A 16,523-nucleotide genomic window follows, 5' to 3' on the forward strand; every position below is an offset into this window, starting at 1 on the left:
CCCGTAGGGGAACCCTGAGTAGCATGCGAAGCAGCCATGAGGTCAACGCAATTTCCAATTTCGTAGTTCTGGTAAGTAAAAAGTTTGGTAGTGACCATGGAAACCAAACGGTAAATATAACGGTAGCTACGTACCTCAACCTAACGGAAACGACGAACTGGAAACTAATGGGCACTTGAATCGACCCCATGGCTGCTTCGCATACTACTCAGGGTTCCCCTACGGAAAGATGGTGTATTTTTTTTTGTATATCAGTGGTTACATATCCCTGCCTAGTCACGTGGTTCGCTTCCGGTGAACCGCCCCAGACACCGACGGCCCAGCCGCCGGCGGGCGACGAGGCGCAGGCCAATCAGTCGTTTCCCCTAGCTTGGTCACGTGGTACCACTGCGGTTAAGCTCCGAGCAAGCCAGTCCAAGCTTGCTGTTTGGCAATTGAAGGTCATTGCGACGCGATGAATGACATTGAAAGATGTAGGGAAGTCTACCTTCTGTTCTAAAAGCAGGGTCAGAACTATATAGTACACTTTGGCCGCATCTGGGAAACGTCCTTGAGAAAAGACACAAAAATGTTGAGCACAACGCGTCCTCTTATTATCTCACCGCCCTTTACCTTTGCGTCTTTTTTTTTCCTTTTCTAGTTACTATGACGTGACACATATCCGCATTCTCGCCACTTAGCAAAGCAGACGCCATCTATCGGGAACGCACTTAACTGCTCGCCTAATTGCTAGTTGTGTTTTAGCAAGGCCCCAACTCTGTTACTAGGACCACCTTTAGTATGCTAAGGTGACTAAGAGGACGCCCGTCTAAACGTGACATCCCAACCTGTCAACCGCGTTCTGTCTAAGCCGGTTGACGTCAAGTCGTCCGAATTAGGGCTGCCACCGGTCACTCCTGTTGTTCGCACTGTCACTCCTGTTATTCGCACCTATTTGCTTAGCATTTAGCGGAACCAAACAGTAGCGTGATTTTATATTACGCTGTACGGTAAATGCACGAACTCGAATCCAAAACTTTTTGGTCATTTTTCTTTGTCTTGTATAACACCCATTCCTGCTCGGACCATTCTTGGGCTGCAGTATTTTCTTAATAAATAAATAAAACAACAAACAAACGAACAAATAAATAAATAAATAAATAAATAAATAAATAAATAAATAAATAAATAAATAAATAAATTTCAATCTTCCCCGTGTTCAGTAGATATACAGGGTGTTTCGGAGAAGACAAAGTAATGAAAAAAGGTTGCCTTTCGGAGGTAAAATTGTTTTTCCTGCGCCAAGTGATCCGGGGCCGTGGCGGGCGCTCTAAAACAAGTTCCAAGTGCTTTAGGGGAATGATTAACTATAACCTGTTAATTACCTTTTTAATTATTGTAGTTGATTGATTGATTGTGGGGTTGCGCGCCTCATCGCCGACGCAACGCAGGCGATGAGGCGCGCCGTAGTGGAGGGCTCCGGATTAATTTTGACCACCTGGGGATCTTTATCGTGCGCCGAAATCTCGTACACACGGGCGTTTTTTTTTTTTTTTTTTGCTTTTCGCCTCCATCAGAAAAGCGGCCGCCGCGGCCGGGAATCGAACCCGCGACCTCGTGCTTTAATTATTGTAGTTAGACAATTAGTTGTAATGAGGAAATTGTAGAAGATCATCAGTCCATCCGGTATTGATTATTAGACTTTAGAAATTGTAATTGTGTGCAGAGCTACAGCGCTCAGAACCTCAGCTCTCCAGATGCATAGTAACAGCGCAAACACGAGACGAAAATAAGAGGGCACAAACACAGCGCTGTGTTTGTGCCCTCCCGGTATTTTCAAAGGGTCTTGAAAAGGTATCACGAATTCGAATGAATTCTCTCCGTGAAAAGCATAACTTAACTGCAAACGCACAATTAGGGTTCTCTAATTACACAAGTCTGATTTCATTGGCTGCAGGTTTTTTTTTTTTTAATTCGAAAGTTTGCCCTGCGGTTTTAACGCGCCGATGCAACGCAGGCGATGAGGCGCGCCATAGTGGAGGGCTCCGGATTAAATTTGACCCCCTGTGAACGTCTTAATGGCACGACTCGCGTCGTTGAAAATTATTCACTACAGCGCGCATGCGCGGTAGCTTCGCGGTAGCTCCGACAGGCTGCTGTGCGACCACAGCAAAATTAAGCCACAGTTTCGGCAAAGCCGCGAATTTATGTTTTCATGCCAACGGGAAAACACTAAAGATTTCCGTTTGCTCACCTTCAAACTTTGCTCTGCAAACAGATGACTCACCGCAGATTCACACTCGCACTCCGCCTTAGTTTTTGTCGCCGGAAACTTGAATAAGAATCCCGTTGCACATCAGTCCACAGCAAACATAAAGAAGTATTTCGACCCACAACAATTTGCGCGTCCTCAATCGTCGCATTCAAGAGCGGAGTCACTGAATGCGTTTTCCACGACATTTCCTAGAGCCACAACCTGGGGCGGTATTCTCGTAACTGTCCCTTTTGAAAACGTCCCTTTTGCGTCCCTTTTATCGTGACGTAACTTCCGGTTAAGAGGTGCACCTTGGCAGCATGGAGAAAGGTTGGCAGTAGGTTTGCCGCGTTTGCGTTACGTCACTTCCGGTTGTTGGCTTTTAACCAATCACGACTCGCCAAAAGGGACACTTTTGAAAGGGACGCAAAAGGGACAAAACTCGAGAATACCGCCCCAGATCTAGTGGCGCTAACATTTCCCAATCCCGGAACACTCCGCAAGCCCGAAACAGCGGCATGGTTTCTAGGTGCCGACGTCGCCGGATGCGGCAATGACATGAATACCCGATCGTCGGTGCTTCGTTGCCATGACGACGTTACGCTTATCTTCAAATGGGCAAGTCTGAGCGCGAAGGCCACACGTATCTTCGTGGCGGCAGTGTCATCGTTTGCGCGCCGTTACTGGCAGAAACTGCGCTGTAATACAACTGCACCAGCACAAAGCTTCGTATCGCAACTGATCTCCGCCGGAACAAGCGAAGCCACGGCCGGGCTGGAGGAGCGGCGGGCGCGCTCGCCGCTCCTCCAGTCCGGCCGTGGCGAAGCAAGGCTTGGGGCGTGGCCAACCATTACAACACAGAACAAAGTAGCAATCAATGGCCTGCGTTTAACGTGGACTCTTGGCATTATCATGGGATGCTGACTTCACGATGCGGTCATAGGGTTTCTCACAAAATAAAATTGAAAAGTGATCCTGCAACAGCGCGTCACCGTGTAAATTATGGGATGAATACGTTTTTACGGGCCAAGCCATTTGTTTGAGAATACTTTCCCCTTTCGATATACGCCACGGATATGATTTTGTCCGTTTTCTTGTTATTTTAACGAAATAAACTATCCTGCGTTTTCTTTTTTTCTTCAGGAAGTTCGCGGAACGTTCATCGTCTAAGATCGTCTACAATCGTCTGCGCTTCGACGGGTCAAGCTATAGCTAGCTAATCAGCTGTTATAAAATACTTTTAGATGCAAAGCATATCTCAGTCGACCCTCCGTCGTCCGGCGTCCGCACCTCTCCTCTCTCCACACCACCTGTGATAACGCCACTCTCTCCCCTTCTCCTCTCCACACCACCTGCGCGCTAACGCAAGGCGCGCTGCTCCTCCTCTCCACTCCCTCTGCTCTGCAAATAAACCCGGTCCGCGCTCCGCTCAGTTGCCTCTTCGGTACTGCGCCGTCCGATGACTGGAAATGGACGCCAACGATTCCGTCAGCGAACTGGCTGGCACACCTTCAACTAGCGCCAGCCAGCACACTGTCAGAACCGCGAGCACCTCCGAAGACAAGGCTGCACAGAGGAGAGCTCGCGACGCCGAACGTAAACGGCAGCGTCGAGCAGCGGATTCCTCGCTTCGAGAACGAGGAGGCGTTTTGAAACGCCAGCGGCGAGTAGCCGATCCAGATTGCACGGCTTTGCATCCCCTCAGGGTTCCCACGTGGGAAGATGGTGTAATTTTTTTACTTTAGAAATACCACACGAAGACACACTGCATTAGTTTCAATATTATTTGAAGAAAAAAATCCTTTTTTTGTAGCACAAGGTCCACAAAACGTGCGTCGTCTGCGAACATCTGCGCTTCGACGGGCCGAACCACCTAGCTGTTCAGCTGTTACTTTTGATCCCACGCAGACACATTTTATTAGTGCCATTATTATTTTTAAAAATATATTATCAATAGTTTTTTATTGTAGCATTTCTACGAAACGTTCATCGTGTGCGATAGTCTGCGTTTCTGACAGGCCAACCCAGACAGCTGTTCAGCTGTTGAAAAATACTTTCGACCGTTGAAATACCCCGCGAAGGCAGGTTTTACTCGTCTCATTATTAGTTTTAAGAAATAAATTATTTTCCATTTTCCTTGCTCTTTTGTAGCAAAAGGCTACGAAACATTTATCGTCTGCGACCATCTGCGCGGTTCAGACGGCCCAAGTCAGTTGTGGCAAATATTTCTCACTTTTAAGATACGCTACGAAGACACAATGTAATACTTTTTTTTTATAAGTTAACTCTTTCGTGACAACGCTATAGGCCATCGTCCACGGGTGAACGATGATTTTCAAACCTCCGGCAAAAAGTAAAGTCGGCACTATTCGGACGTGTTCATTGGAAACATTTTTTTTTTTTTTTCCCAATTTCGCTGCCGTTTGTTTACCTTTTAGTGGGTAGACGGCGTCGCAGTGTCGGGAGTGATAAGGCGGGCCCACGTGGTGTGGCCTTAGCGAGTGAAATTTGAACCCAAGGTAGCGGCATAGCGGCGAGTTGGGCGAAACAGGCGTCCTTTACTGCGCGCTGTGCAAAGACGAAGAGCTGTTTCAGGGTCTTCGGCTACAGCTACTGCTGATTTTTTTTTTTTTTACCCCAGCAGCAGTGGCGTTCTCCAGCAACGATGTGGATTCTTGAGATTTTAGTTCTGATGAAGACTCTCCCATTCGACAGCCTCACACTACGGAGGTAGCCAGGGAAGGTTCGTTGTTGACTTGACGCTGTATTTATAAACAATTAACTTGCCCATCTGACGACTGCGGTATCACTTTCATGTTTACGGTATGGACAATGTGCGGCGGGGATATTTTGCCAATTACCCGCCGCGGTGGCTCAGTGGCTAAGGCGTTGCGCTGCTGAGCACGAGGTCGCGGGTTCGATTCCCGGCCGCGGCGGCCGCTTTTCTGATGGAGGCGAAAAGCAAAAACGCCCGTGTGTACGAGATTTCGGCGCACGATGAAGATCCCCAGGTGGTCAAAATTAATCCGGAGCCCTCCACTACGGCGCGCCTCATCGCCTGCGTTGCGTCGGCGCGTTAAACCCCACAATCAATCAATCGATATTTTGCCAATTGTACCGCGCCGTATCGCGTTATCACCTTCAAGAAAGCCTGCGTTCGTGTTAAATTAGCGCTGCGGAGCGATGCGCACTACTTCTCAAGAGCGCTCATTCTTTTTTCTTGTTTTTTACCGCCGCAGCGATAAGGATTTTGTGTGAGAACACAAACAAGCATGCTTGGATGCATATTTTAGAGAGATCGACCAACCAGCTGACTCTCGAGTGGCTTCGCGGAGTAACCCAGCCGTCAGGGCCGTGGGGTTGGAGGGCCCGCAAAAATACACAACTTGGTGCACGTACAGCGTTGATATATATATTGAATCATATAAGATTTCGTATATCTAAGGTTGTTAGATCGTTTTCGGGTAAAACCCGATTGCACCCCGAACGTGTTTCGGGAGAATCGGTTTAAACCAAATTTCTCCCCGAACTGACCTTCTCAAACCAGCGATTTGCACAATCGCGCGCTGACTATCCGGCGTTCTCAAACAGCGATTGCGCGTATAATAGCAAGCCCCAAAAAACACAGCTGCCGAACTCATCGAGTATTGGTACCGCGCTCGCTACCTCAGGCTGGCAAATATGCTTTCGCTGACATTGTTGCGACTAGCTAATATAAGCTGTGTTGTCTAGGGAACTTCCTCCTAGCTATAGGATACGTTCAGTGACCAGACGTACAGGTCTCATATTAAGACCGACATGTTGCGCCGGCATATGATAATGTTTGTAAACAAGAATGATAGAAAAATCATAACCAGCTTTTTGTGAATAAAATGTTTCTTTTCTTAGAAGTTACCAACTATCTTTACTGTCATTATGATCTATTTCCAAACATCCAAACAAATGCCGAATTTCGGAGGGCATTTTCTACAAAACCCTGATGTCCCCCGTCACTGGCTTGAAATAAACACCAATTTTAACGCGTCAGAGTTAAAGGAGTACTGACATAAAATTTCCCTGATACGTTTTTTTTTTTTTTCGCTTCTATGGGTGCCTATTAGCCCACGGGTCATAGAATGGCACATTAGATATGGTCCATCGCAGCGTGACGGCATTTACGGCTTCGTTTTTGCGTGTCAGTTTCGGTTTCGACAAAACGAACACCGAGCGGCCGGCATGACAGGAGGTAGCACCTGACGTCACCATTCTTGTCGCACCGCGCCCGGGCAGCATGACGTCAGTGCCAAAACCATGACGTGTACACACGGTGTAGCAGCGCATCGGCTACGTCGCGGGAGCCCCGACGTCGGCAGTTTGCGGCTAGTAACAGATGATGTCATGCTGGCCCGCTCTGGGGTTTCTAGTGCGGACAGAGATTAAAATGGATTTAAAATATGTTACACTGAACGGCTACTGTTGAAACTTGCTGGGAGATATCTCCTGATAAAAAGGAAGCATTTTACATAGTTATCTCAGCTTCGAAATTTCGTGTCACTACACCTTTAAGAAGATCGTGATACAGTCTTACATCTGTAGATTTAACCCGAAAAACGCGAACTTCCGTATAGCTTTGAGAAAACACCATTCCTCCACAGTTATTAACTCGAAAAATAGCACCCGATTAAAAAAAAACACAAAACCCGAAAACGAACAACCCTACGTATATCTCAGAATTCCTAAAATATTTTTTTTAGCACAGTGAAATCGCAGTTGTTTTGTGTGTACTTTGTTTGCGCATTTTTGTTTCGTTGTACAGTAATCTCTCAATTAATAATTACACCTTTCACAAAACTGCTGTTATGTGTTTGAAAGAGAAATCTATAAGCTACAGTTTCATGCATCGCAATGCTAAATGTGTCCAGTAGCTCAAGAGAAAAAAGAGTTTTCTGGGAGCACTCAAAATCGGCTATTTTTTCGCGGTCGCGAAAGAAATAAATTTCATGCACGAAATGTTGATAATACATGCCCATGTTAGTTCTGATCAGTCTTTCTTCTCACCTCTTTACATACATATTTTTTTGTTGTTATTATACTTTACAAATTGTAGGTGTGGCACCTTAAATCATGCTGTTCCAGATTGGGCGCGACACAGGCCGCTCAGGGGATAGATAAGGGTGTCTAGGGTTGTTTATTTTTCCGTATACGACCTCTATTACCAACACAGCCTGTCAAGCCAGCTTTGTTTCTTGCGGATATTTGTTTCCATTTTCTTTCTTTTTTCTGGGCTGCTATGTACTGCGCTGTTGATGAAGTTGAACTGTATGGAGTTTGTTATCCGGAAATTGTATGTGCCGTCACGCACTCTTTCTTTTCGTATGCGTGTGTGTAGCAATGTTGCTGCAGTTGCCTGCAACTTCTGCCGACTGCTGCCACATACCCAAGGGGCTACTCGGCCTGTCAAGCTGCTGTAGCAGCTTTTTTCCTCAGCCCTTCCCATGTAATAAATGGGCAAATAAACTTTATATCAGCACACGCTGTGCTACAAGCTTGTGCTGAAGCATGTGCTGATGCACACAACAAGCACGTGTGAAGCTAAAACCAGTCAAAGCGCTACCTGCCCATGTGGAATGTGGTGCATTGGTGTCCAGAGGAAGCATCAGCAAGAACTCTCAGCGAGAACCGAGCTTGCTTGAACCTCTGCTCAGCCATTCTGGAGTGATGCCCTTACCGTGAACAAACCCTTTGTCAACCGGCCACCTGTGCACCGACAGTCTCCTTTAGAGTTTATTATATTTAGTCAAGTCTCTTTGTAGTGAGCAATCTGACGGAGCGTCCTGTCTGTACAGCCCGTCATGGATTGAAGTGCAAAAACATAGGGTTAAGTAGTGCACATACTTCAGCTTCCACTGTCTTCAGTTCACGTCACATTGGCCTAATATAGCTCGTATTCTTACATCAGAGACACCATCACCTTTGACGACCAGATTCTTGGCCGCATGGTTGTATGCTGAAATTTTCGGTGCCACATTTCCATGCACGAGTATGTATGTGCATTGAAATGTTTTACCTGCAGCAGGTGTTTCTATAGCACAAGAGTTTAATTCCCAGCCAAGGCAACCGCATTTTGATAGGTACGCCATGCAAAACACACATGCACATCGACCTAGGTGCCGAGCTCCAGGTTGTTTGCATAATCCATTCCCCGCTACAGCATTCACTCTAATCGTATCTTTGGTATGTCATAGAATTCCAAAATATAAAATATTGATGCAGGTTATGGACCGCCACTAAAATTACAATACAGTTACTATCAGACCTAGCAAAACACGTTTTTAAAACAATGCGTACAACTAACATCAAGAAGCACGTTGAAATAAACCCGGAACATTCCTTTTAATGCTCTTTTCTATGCACTGTTAATGCTCTTTTCTAATGGACTTCACATCGGAAATATTAACTACCACGGCCATGAATTCAAGCCCAATCCCAGCCCGGGCCCGGCAATAAACGGTTTGGATGGCCAGGCCCAGCCAGCAGTTTGGGCCAGGCCCGGGCTTTCAAATCATCCCAGGCCCGTGCAGTGCTCTAGTCAGCCCTGTTGCAGGGTCCCTTTAAAAAGAAATACACTATTGCTCCAAATTTTCCCAGTGCACAAATGGGTTTTATTAAGAAAGTGCAATACCTTAAGTCAAAATATGACAGTAAGAAAGTTACAATGACCATCTTCTTTCTTTTTTTTTTTTTTCATTTTGGACGTCCTAAGACGTAGAATAAAAGCAAAAAATGACTGACAGAGAGCATGAAGCGCCAGGTTTAACCACTACTTTGCAGCAACCTTTTATGCGCTTGCGACGGTGTTCCCACACAGTGAAGCGGCACGGTAGAAAACAGGTGCAGCCAACTTACACACAACACGACGTTAAACAGTGTCACAAAGAAATGCGCTACGATGAACGGCAAGAATACAAAAATACATCTTCGTACGAGACACCAACCAAACAGACTCATCGTACTGCACGCCAGTGCAACTTCGTTGTTGTGCAATGCATCAAAAACGAAACAGCACTTATGTGTGAACACAACACTGTCACCGTTATTATTTCACGCGGGAGGAAGCCAAAAGTGGAGAGAGCGGCGTTTTGTCGTCGGCTGACTCTCGGACAAAAAAACATGGCCATTACAGCAAAAACAGAGCAGCTTTCAGTGGCTAGTACCTTGAAACCAAAATGAAAGAAAGAAATAAACGAGAAACAAGGAATATAAATGCTTTACCACCTGCATGGCTTATTTTTTTATCATCCCTGAACACACAAAGATGTGTTTCACAAGGTGACATCATCACAGCCAATGCTGTACACCGAAGCCTTCCGCCAGGCCCAAAGATAATAAATAAAAGTAGCATCATAATAAACTGCCCTTTCCAACCCCCTTCCTCTGAATGAATGCCTCTTGCAAAGTCATAACGTCAACGAGAGGAGAAAAACCACATGAACTTATATTTTTGTTAGTCTTGGTAGTAAAACGCAGCCTTCTAAACTTACAGCAGCGCAGGGAAGAGGGATTTTGAAGTGCTCAAAAAGGAACATGTACCAAAATGATGGCAAATAATTAATATGAAAAAACTATGACCCATAGCTGGGACCCATAGCTTCTGAGTAGCTGGCATACGCTAAAGAGGTTATTTGGCCATGCTTCATGGGAAATGAAAAATCTGGCATGACAATTTTGTTCGCAAAAATATGAACTTTTTTCACACGCAAACAAACAAACAAAAAAAACATGCCCCCTAAAATATAAACCAAATTCCTTTCGTCAGTTCGTATTAAAAAAAATCAATACACGAACAAAAATGCTCGACACTAGAAAAATATTCTATGGTGATAAGAAACACTCCTCAATACCCAAACGAAAAATCCCACATGAACAGTCCTAAACAAAAATGCCGCAGAGAATTTAGTGAACATGCCCAAAAGGCAGAGAAAAAGATTGCATGCTTGAGTAAAAAAACTAGTTTGATCCATTACTAACCGCCCGTACCTTGAAATTACAGTGCAACTGCTTCGCGTCAGCACTTTTTCAGCAACATCCGACGCAACGGTGCCACGTCAACAACACTTCAGAACCAGCCACTTATGCCAAACGCACAGTCCAATAATACGCCACGCGCAGCCCACACAACATCCACTCAAAACACGTGCAGCGCAACCAAGAAGGTCTTCATGATCGACTATTTTCGCAATGTGATACATCAATTTTAAACCCGATGCTCGGTTTAGATTCCAATTTTACCACTGTCGGCCAAAAGCGGTTTGCACCAGGTGTTACCCAACAGAACAAAACGGTTACTGCTATCCCAAAACTGATAAGGAACATTAAAAGTTTCGTTAACAGCCACAAACAGCGAAATACGTGTGCAACATAGACTAAAATAAACGCTAATGTGCATGCACAAATTAGAGAAAAAGCATTGGACACCGCCTCGCAATGGAGGGAACAGACTGCTGCACTACATTGCAATTGCAATTGCAACTGCGCTGGGAATCAAAAATTAGTTTTCTTTATGTTACTGCAACGCAAAAGGTGCAATTTTTAGTCAAGCCAGTTTGTCAGTCGGTCACCGTTTCGATGTTGTGAAGAATGAAGAACCGGACGCCATAGTTTAGTTAGTTAATCTATGCGCCAACGTCCTCTGGGCGCACTTTCTAGCCAGCAAAAATGCCGCTGACTGAAGACAAAAGCAACGTGCCAATTACCCCTGTTGGCAAAGTTGCTTTTGACAATTTCAAGCCGATAGGAACATTTTTGCAAAAACAAAAACACTTTTGCAGGAATGAACACCTTGTCGAGGAGACACGAAGGTTAGTGCAACAATTGCTGTAAAAAAACAGTGACTGGACTGTTACGTGCAATCGCCTGTTTGCATTGGCCACACAAAGCATCAAGATCGCTTGTTTGACTTGACATGCCAACAAGCATTCACATTCAAAGCTATCCGATTTCCCTTCAAACTATCTCTGCACTCGCTCAGCCAGATAGCAATGTATGACAATCTCCAGGTGACAAGAAACGAGGGGGCAATAGGACAGCAAACGCCTGAAATGACAAAAAAAAAAAAAAAAACACTCCAGTAATGTTTTTAGACCCTAAAAAAAAAGAGAGAGAGAAAGAGCATCCAAACAAGTCAGTCCACTGTAGCAATAAAAAAAAAAAAAGATATCTCGGTTTTGTCTGTTACATCAAAACTCTTTCCCACAGTTCTAGCTGTGGTGTTACAGTGTACAAATCAAATCTTCACTCCGACAACATCACGCACCGCTTCGTTTTAAACCAACTGTCCACGAACAGGAAAGAACAGGAACCAACTTGCAACCGCAACACGAACAGTCCACTCTGGCAACGCACGACCTTCGAACACATGGGGGCCTGGTAACTACCATCTTTGTACTTGCTTCTTACGGCAACAGCCCTAACAAAGCCCTCGTAAATGACAAGCGCGGGGAGGAAAAAAAAATGAACAGACCGTAAGGACCAAGCGCTGTCAGGCAGGGTGCAACAGTCCGCGGAAATGAAGAGCTGACAAGCACTAAGATTGAGCCACAGACCGTAACGCTAGACTTTGCACAATCCCAGACTTCGTGGCCTCGAGAGATCATTCCCGCCGTCAAATGCAGCAGACAGGTTCTCGTTTTACAAACATGCTGTCGTTATGACTAAAATTTTCCATCAAAAGAGCGACTACATACCTGAGGTAAAAGCAAAATATTTCACTAACCAAGCAATATGGTGATTAGATAAGGATGGTGTATAGCTCTCGCGCATGCAAGGAAAGGTATACGTATTACTGCCAATAACATTAAATGCAAGTTATTTCAAAAATGAAAAAAGAAAAAGCGGTACAAAAATCATTTACCTCTTTCATGAACACAGTAATGAGCAGCGAAGAACGTTCTCCGTCAAAAATTGCTCTCGTTCAAAAAGCAGCTTTTGGAATGGAAATATGGGCCAGATGGTGCGAATTCATGGCTGAAACACTGCACAGAATTCTCTCCCTTTCAGTGCCTCGAGTCACTACACGAAATTTGTGCAGACACGACAGCTTCTAGTCTTTGGGTGATAAGCTTCGTAAATTCAACTAGTGAGCGGCACACAATATACCCGCCAAAAACGGAACCTCGCAAAACTGTGCGAATGTGTCCCAACAATTGCCTGTGCGAAAGCCAAGCAACTAAAATGCTCGAAAGCACTAGAAAAAAATAGTGCGCTACAATATGCGCGATTTCCACATTTTATTAAGTATTCTACCTGTATTTACTTGGCTCTAAACAACAATACAAAATAATTTTTTTAGGGAGCAACATGTCTTATTTCGTGCGACAGCAATGCCCACATTTCAATTACAGTGAGCAAACGTATGTTAAGCCTTTGCCTGAAGTCTCAGTGCCAAGGTCATCACAGCCATTGCATATACACAGCTGATCTGATGGAGGCCAATGCTTCAGCTAAAACATTATTCAAGAAATTTCACCTCTTCATAAGCACCGGCCATTATATTATGCAACATTTAAAATGTTCACCACAGTGGCATTCTAGCCTCAGTGGCATTTCATATGTTACAACTTGCCAACTACCAAAATAGTGCTACAATATGATGAAAAAAATAAAAACGGAAATAAATTTTGGTACCTGGCAGTGTTCATCTTTTTATCGGAAAAGGCCAGGCAAGCAAGTAGACCCAATAAAGGATCGTACTGTTTGCGGCACGATACCCACAAACTCGTAAAACGTAACAGAGGCTCTATGTTTTGTAAAAAGGCCTGTATGTGTCTGGTTCATCTACACATCTCACATTTTGTACTCTGCAACACTGACTTCAAAACTCCAAGGGCTTGCCCTCAATGTCGACAAGCGCTTGCATTTGCATGAGCCAGCCCAAGTGTAGAGTGCGCAACACCTCAACACACATCCGTGAAGATAAACCCGATTCCTCCCACAATCTGGCCTGACTATAATAATGAATTTACCTGAGAAAGCCAATGACGCTTTTGCGGCAGGCACCTTTAGGTCGCACACGCCGCAAGTATGAGCAGGTTGTATCAAGACCTGTCCTTACAGCAAGGACAAGGCCACTACGATGCGGCATTGCCCTTTGCAAACCCGTAATTGGTGTGTAGACCAGCCACATCGCCTAATTAATGTTTCAGCAAAGTAACCGTGGATATGCGGATATGTGCCGGCTTTTCGAAATGCTCGAGCAAATGCTCGAGCAAAGAGAAAAGAGAAAAAATAAAACGTTGAATTTATCATTGCAACCCTCTCTACTATTGCCAGAAGCAAACAGAGAGACTGATGAAGTAGCCTCCTCCCTCCCAAAAGCTCCGATCGCAATGCCAAAGTTTCAAACTGCCCGTCTTCCTGCCTGAATTATAGTAACGGAGTTATCGTAAATATATATATATACAGCCAACACTTCCCACCCCAATCAGCGCAGCATGTTGCTTACATAACCTTTCACACATGCAGCGCTTCTTCCTGGGCCTAGTGACAAAGGCCACGACATTCTTGGCTGCCTTTCGAGCACAGAGCTTTCAGATTTTCCAAACCTCAGCTCAAAAGTGACAGAAGCTGCGCTTCCCACACACGATCGTTACCCCCTGCCCAACCACTGTACACAACTAATCTCTCAATCTCATACCCATCACAATGGACAAGGCTAGGAGACGGCCACCAAGCACTTACAGCCACTTATCAAAAAACACGCAGCACCAGAAAGGTCTAAACAAAAGCTGCATTCGTAGTGCGATTCCCACACAATCGCAACAGTGAATGCAACTGCTAACAGTCGACCACTGAAACTAATCTCGCAAATCTCGCACCCATCGCAACGAGCCACCTTTAAGCACTTAGAGCCCTTAACGTCCCATAACACCTGGAAGGCGTGACAAATGCAACGCTCCCAACACAGATCTCGCGGGACTGCGGTTGCCAATGCAACCACACAAACCAATGAATAGAACTAATCTCAACAATTTCGCACCTGTCACAATCTCACAAGTATGAGGAAAGACTTCAAGTGGCCGTCGCAACAGGTTAAAGCTCGGAACAAGCCTTTCAGAGCTTAGAGGCACTCTCCGTTAACGAGGCAAAGCCCCCCCCCAACAAGGCCCGACCAAAATCTAGGCTCACAGGAGCGCAATCACCGGCGCAATCACCGTCAACGAACAAAACTAATTTCATACCTGAAGCAATCGAACAAGTGAGGTATAAAGCCTGTCACAATCTCACGAATCCAAGTCAAGCCAGCACTTTGCGCTCGGAACCATTGGCCCTTGACGATGTGCAGCGCCAGGAAGGCCGTGTCGTCAACAAACAAAACTAATTTCGTACCTGCCGCAATTGGATACAAGTCTGGGACAAGTCGGCCGCGACCGTACGAATCCGAGACAATCCAAACTTCAGCCCTCAGAACCACTGGCCTTGACGATGCATGGCGCCGGGAAGGCCATGTTGTCGACGAACGGAACTAATTTTGTCCCGGCCCTGCTGCAATCGCACAAGTGTGGAATAAGAAGTTTGCCACAGTCGTACGAATCTGAGCCAAGCCGTGTCCTCAGCACCATCGGCCTTGACGATGCATGGCGCCTGGGAGGCCATGTTGCCGACGAACGGAACTAATTTTGTCCCGGCCCTGCTGCAATTGGACAAGTGTGGGATTAGAAGTTTGCCACGGTCGTCCGAATCCGAGCCAAGCCGTGTCCTCAGAACCACTGGCCCTTGACGATGCGCGGTGCCAGGAAGGCCGTGTTGCCCCCGACGACCAGCCCGAGGACGAGGAAGAAGGCGGCCATCATGCCGGCGATGGGGGCGTGCTCGGGGCTGGCGGTGCCCCTGGGGGCGTACATCATGGCCAGGCTGCTGAGGTAGCCGCTGGACCAGGCAAAGAGGATCATGGCGGCCACGAACCCCCAGTCGCTGGTCACCCACACCTGCAGCTTGCGGTCCTCCGGCAGGTAGTTGCACAGCAGGAACAGCGGCAAGAACACCAGCCGAGCCACCACTGCCACCCACAGGAACCGGGGGCCGGGCTGCCACAGGAAGGGGGGAGGGTGTACTTTCTCTGTAAGGTCTGCTTCTGACTTGGCAAAAGTACAGGCTTTCCAACTCAATTTAATCCAATTGCCATACAATGTAATCCAAACGCCATGTAACTAATCCAGATGCCAAGTAACTTAATCCAGGTGCCAGCGAAATTAATCTAAGGGCCAACCAATTTAATCCCTTCGCCAACCAAATCAACCAGCTACCAGAAGAATGTTCAGGGGTGTTTTGCGCAAAATTAGGCGCAGCTTTGCGGACATTGTTGGCGTGGTGTGGCGAAAACGTGGTGCTTCTTGGTCCATTATGTGCAAAATATCATATGTGCACAGCTTAATACACATTTACTAACATGCCCAGACTGTCGGTGCCACGTGCTGTGAGCTGATCGTCTGTGAGAGCGCCGTTGATAACAAACGCCAGAAGCATCGTCTGCTCTTCGCGTAACAATGCCTTCAGAAGCAGCTCCTTTGATTAAATGCCCTTTGCATTCTGATTTTCAATTAAAATGAATGCTTTTCTGCAGCATTAACTCTTTCGTTACCACGCCTATTCAAATCGATCACCGATGATCGATGATTTATATTGCCTATTTTGACATGTTGTAGTCGTTTCTCGTACACGTAATGCAGCCAGTGATTAGTCTAGGCACTGCCCTTTTAGAATCAGTTTAAATTTTCCCGCTCCGGCGACATTGAGATTTTTGGCGGCGTTTTTTGCGAGCTGAGGTGCGCATGTTTTTGACGAAGGGGGCGTGGCTGCTGCACTTGAGAAAAAAGGATGCAGGTCGTGGTTAGGCTGCATTACCATAATATTTTTTTTGTCAAAAGGCTCCTGGCAAGTCAAATACCAAATAATGGGGTCAGCTTTGTAATCCGACAGCGTTGATAGGTGATAATTACTTGAAAATGGCCCCAGCTATTCACTAATGATCTTTGGTTCGTACAAAGGGCAGCTTTATTCTCCCAAAGCTTATTTCTGATGGTCCCCCGCATGTCTAGCAAGTGTGCCTGACGTTTTCAACCAGTTTCCAGCAGTTTCGTTTTCGTTTTCGCATTGCGAAATTCATATTTGGCGCTACTACGCAGTTACCCAACTACAAGCTCATTTGCCATGGCGCCTCCGTTGCCCGCTACTGCTCCTCAAAACAAGCATGCCGCTCGCGCTTCCACTTTATCTACGCCTTGCTTCTGCGATAACAGCTTCCGCTGAAAGTCAA

At 46.0% G+C, this 16,523-nt stretch overlaps 2 protein-coding genes across 6 annotated transcripts in view; both read right to left on the reverse strand.

Annotated features, from left to right (window-relative positions):
* LOC144163240 (excitatory amino acid transporter 3-like) overlaps positions 1–2,481 on the reverse strand; it is a 63,672-nt gene extending 61,191 nt beyond the window's left edge. For 2 of the 5 annotated variants that reach the window (XM_077694110.1, XM_077694107.1), the window contains exon 1: positions 2,234–2,480. The gene's annotated coding sequence lies outside the window, so the exon portion shown is untranslated. Of the gene's footprint in view, positions 1–2,233 lie in introns of all 5 variants that reach the window. The other 3 variants (XM_077694109.1, XM_077694111.1, XM_077694108.1) reach the window with 3 other exon arrangements.
* Positions 2,482–8,851: 6,370 nt separating this feature from the next.
* The window catches only part of Ent2 (Equilibrative nucleoside transporter 2), a 40,681-nt gene continuing 33,009 nt past the window's right edge, over positions 8,852–16,523 (reverse strand). Inside the window, exon 13 of the mRNA XM_077694114.1 lies at positions 8,852–15,294. Within this exon, the coding sequence (XP_077550240.1) occupies positions 14,968–15,294 (327 nt within the window). The 3' untranslated portion in view covers positions 8,852–14,967. The remainder of the gene's footprint in view (positions 15,295–16,523) is intronic.

The sequence above is a fragment of the Haemaphysalis longicornis genome, unplaced genomic scaffold, assembly GCF_048455015.1.
Source record: "Haemaphysalis longicornis isolate Haplotype H1 unplaced genomic scaffold, Haemaphysalis longicornis Haplotype H1 scaffold_12, whole genome shotgun sequence".
NCBI lineage: Eukaryota > Metazoa > Arthropoda > Arachnida > Ixodida > Ixodidae > Haemaphysalis > Haemaphysalis longicornis.